Genomic DNA, 4,337 nt, shown 5'->3' with positions numbered 1-4,337 from the left:
TGTGTCTGTAAGGGTGTGTGTAACTATTAGTGTGCATGTGTGTCTGTAAAGGTGTATGTAACTGTTAGTATATATGTATGTCTGTAAGGGTGTGTGTAACTATTAGTGTGCATGTGTGTCTGTAAAGGTGTATGTAACTGTTAGTATATATGTATGTCTGTAAGGGTGTGTGTAACTATTAGTATGTGTGTCTGTAAGGGTGTGTGTAACTATTAGTATATATGTCTGTAAGGGTGTGTGTAACTATTAGTATATATGTCTGTAAGGGTGTGTGTAACTATTAGTATGTGTGTATGTAAGGGTGTGTATAACTATTAGTACACATGTATGTCTGTAAGGGTGTGTGTAACTATTAGTATGTATGTCTGTAAGGGTGTGTATAACTATTAGTACACATGTATGTCTGTAAGGGTGTGTGTAACTATTAGTATGTATGTCTGTAAGGGTGTGTGTAACTATTAGTACGCATGTATGTCTGTAAGGGAATGTACAAATGGATGCAGGTGACAGAGGCCAGAGGCTTAGGGCTCCTAGAACTGGAGTGAGAGGCTGTTGAACTGCCTGGCTTGCGTGCTGGAAACCTAACTCGGATCCCATGAAAGAGCAACAAGTGCTCTTAACCACTGAGCCATCTCTCCAGACCCTGTTCACAAAATGTTTTAAGATGAAAAATGTCAGATTCTGAAGCACTGTAACCCGGAGAACGCTGTCAGATTTTCTGGTGGTCTGGCACGAAGCAGCGTGGACCCTTTAGCGTTAACCATGCGAAGGCCACGAGCACAGCAGCACTCTTCACTAGGACTTGCTGTGCCACACACTGTCAGTGCTGCCCTTGGAAAGCACACCACGAGGACAAAGAAGCCATGTGCTGCTTAGCCAACGTGACTCAGCCCCCTCTGTCTCTCCATGTTTTCTCTTTCTCACAATGTCCTTCAGCATTATTCTGGCTTCTTATATTTGCATTTTTTTTTGATGGAGGAGCTGGTATAGGCACAGCATTTTTACCTTTTTTTTTTTTTTTTTTTTTTTTTTTTTTTTTTTTTTTTTTTTTTTTTTTTTTTTTTTTTTTTTTTTTTTTTTTTTTTTTGTAAATGCCTTCGTGGCATTGCTGATTTTCCCTAACTTGCATTGCCTGGGTTTCTGTGCTAAGACAGAACTTTGAAACCTGACAAAGCATGCTGAGGCCTGCAACTCCTTTTTACAACCATTCTGGAATCTCACTGAAGTAGATGTGTTTATAGAATCGGGTGTGGCTTTCTGTAGATATACAATCTATCTTTTATGTGATTACTCAAGAGCCTTTCAGCTGAAAAACTACTCTGATTGTCCCTAACTTCCATGATAGAAAATATTGCTCCTTCTATTTTTCAGTGGTCAGTAATTGATCTACAGAGCTGTGGGGGTTTGAAGTTTTGTGGAGGTTTTTTGTTATTGTCTAAGGGGGTTGCTTTGTTTTCTGTTTTTTGGGGTTTTTTATTTCTTTTGTAAATTGAATTGTTTAGGGATTCTTGATAAAAATGAGCCTTCCAGCCATCAGCTAATAGCATTGAAGAGAGTCACTTAGATGTCTCCAGAAGCCTGAAGCTTCTTCCAAAAGGTGTGGTAACAAATCCCAAAGCTTAAGAAGCAAGAAATAAAACACAACCAAGAACATTTCAGATGAGAGGCAGAACAAAACAACACAGCTTCTTAAGAACTGATGCTCAAAACCTGGGGCTGGCACTTGCCAGCTGTGTGCCCTTGGCCTAGCCCTTCCTTCCCTCACTATATCCATTTTCCAACCTACGAAATGTGGGTTACATAGTACCTCATGCGGTTGTGTAGTAAAAATTCTAATTTGTATTAGTAACCAAAAACCCAGAGCCAGATATAGGGGTTAATGCTGAAGATCAGAGAAAGAGAGAGGTCGCTCACTGGAGAGTTCTTACTTCTACCAATCATCAGACCAAAGGGGCAATTCTGTCCTCAGACTGCCTCCTCAGACTGCATTCTCAGACATACTGCCTAGACTGCATTGCTCCTCAGACTGCATTGAGCTTGTGTCTCTTCCTGACTTGTATTCCTCTCTCCGCCCAGTCTTATCACTCCTGCCTCCACCTTCTTAGTGCTGGGATTAAAGGCATGTAATCCCTAGTGCTGGGATCACCTTTGTGTGAGATCTGTTTCTCTTTCAGACTGAATCAATTTCGTGGAAGCCAGGGTAGCCTTGAACTAACATGGATCTGTCTGTGCCCTGAATCCTGAGATTAAAGGTGTGTGCCACCATTGCCTGGCCTCTATTGGCTTAGCTCTGCACTCTGATCTTCAGGCAAGTTTTTTTTTTTTTGTTAGAACACAACCAAAATCTTACTTCAGGGCAGCTGAAACAACTACAGAAAAGAATACATGCCACAGTCTCCTTGGAGTGTAATTGTATTCTTGTTTCTAGTAATATTATTAATAGGAAAACGTATGTCAAAATTCCTGATAGCCTCTATTTATATTTATTTTATCTCTGAGAGGACAAAAAGTAAGCCAGTTTTCACTCAATGCCAGCTAAATTCCAGAAAATCTGCTATTTTGGCATAGATTGCATACACAAGAAGCCAAATACTTACATGCAGAAAAGCAGTTTGAACATACTGTTGATTGGACAAGTAGCTGAGACTGTTAATTCTGCGGTATAGTAAGTTACTACAGAATCTGGAACATAAGATTCTGGCCAGTGATCCAGACTGACAATTCCGCACTGCAGCTGGCAGGCTTGAGAGTTTACCTCTTGCCGGGGTGCTTTGCTCACAGAGGATGGTCACCAAAGACACCTGAGACCCTTTGAGAAAAGCTTCTGTGGCCGTGGCTCCAGAACACAGTTACTCCCACCCTACTCTTGGCGCCTTTCTCCACAGATCATTCTTCTGGCACACTGAACAATTCCTGCACAGCCTGCTTCTCTTTTATTTTGGTTTCCTTGACAGCACTGGGTAACCTGGGCCTCAGAGCCCTGGCTGGGTTGTATAAAACCAAAAGTTTTTTCTTTCTTTCTTTACCTTTCTTTTCTTTTCTAACGAAGCATATTTGTCAATTTCTCCACTGGTCTTTAATTCATAAGACTGTCTGCATCAGCAGGAGGCAACGCTTAGTAAAAGGAAACATTTTTTCCTGTTGAGAAGTGCTTAGAAGCACTCTCTCTATTCGCCGTTGAGATAAAATCAATTCTTACCTAGTGCTTTGATTGCTTGTGTTTCTTTCCTGTCTTTTTCAGACTCCACGCTTCTAGGCAGCAGTTTTTCAGCCTTCCAATTCTTGTTTCACAGTAGCTAAGGCTTACCAAACTGCAAACTGAGGGAGTAATGGAAAGTGCCCAGTGAGATCATACCTCCGCCCTAAAGGAAAAAGAAAGAGTTGGTGTTGCTGTTGGTTTAATCACTGATCAGTTTAGGAAAAAAGATCTGAAGATGTTTCTAAGTTGTACTGAACATGACTCTGCAAGTAGAATGCTGTGACTATACGGATCATTGCTAATGGGCATGTAGCATGCATTGAGTATTGATGCCCAATACCAAAAACCATTTCTAACAGTAATCGTCCTACGTCTCTAATTCTACATTCTACATACTGTAATATGGTAATGCATCCATGATTCAGGCTTACATTCTTCAGTCTATACAAAACATAATGCTTTATGAACAAGATGCAGAAGTCAGTTGATCCGTGGTGCTTACTGAAAAGTGAGAGGCAGCTATGTTCTTTCCAACTGGACAGAAAAATCACAGATGTGAGAAGAATGTTTTCCTAAGCATGTGTCAATTCCCCTTCTCTCTAGGATAAGACCTGATATGATGATAGCGAAAACAGCATGGGAGCCTTGACCACAACCTTAGCCGTGGATGTAGCACAGATTCAGGGGGTATGTGGATTGTGATTCTTAAATTTTTTTTTATTACATTTGTGCATTCTGTCTGTGAATGAGCATGAGCCACAGCCCACATGTAGAGGACAGAGGACAGCTTTCTGAAGTTGATTCTGTCCACGACCACCAAATAAAGCCTGGGGATAAACTCAGCTCATCTGTCTTGGCAAAAGTTGTCTTTTCTGACTGAGCTTTCTCTCCAGACATGTGGTCTTATTTGTTAAATAGCATAGTATGTGTGGTATGTATATGTACCTATGCATGTGTGTCTGTGTCTACCTTTGTGTTATGCTGAGGTGACCTACGATTAATGAGACCCAGAGTATCATGGCCAACAGGGAATTCTTTTTTTTTTCTTTATTTTTTTGTTTATATTTTTTTAGTTGTTGAAAAAAAATTCTGCCTCCTCCCCAGTTCCTATTTCCCTCCCCCTCCTTCCACTCCTTTC

The 4,337-nt window shown here is 40.8% G+C and overlaps 1 protein-coding gene across 1 annotated transcript in view; it reads left to right on the top strand.

Annotated features, from left to right (window-relative positions):
* The window catches only part of Abcb5 (ATP binding cassette subfamily B member 5), a 134,859-nt gene that overhangs the window by 80,485 nt on the left and 50,037 nt on the right, over positions 1-4,337 (top strand). Inside the window, 1 exon segment of the mRNA XM_050120827.1 lies at positions 3,803-3,886. Coding sequence (XP_049976784.1) covers positions 3,803-3,886 — 84 coding nt within the window.

Source organism: Alexandromys fortis, unplaced genomic scaffold (assembly GCF_014885135.2).
Source record: "Alexandromys fortis isolate MF-2015 unplaced genomic scaffold, M_Fortis_MF-2015_v1.1 scaffold_182, whole genome shotgun sequence".
Taxonomy (NCBI): domain Eukaryota; kingdom Metazoa; phylum Chordata; class Mammalia; order Rodentia; family Cricetidae; genus Alexandromys; species Alexandromys fortis.
Note: the sequence above shows the minus strand (reverse complement) of the source record. Positions and strands in the feature narration are given on the sequence as shown.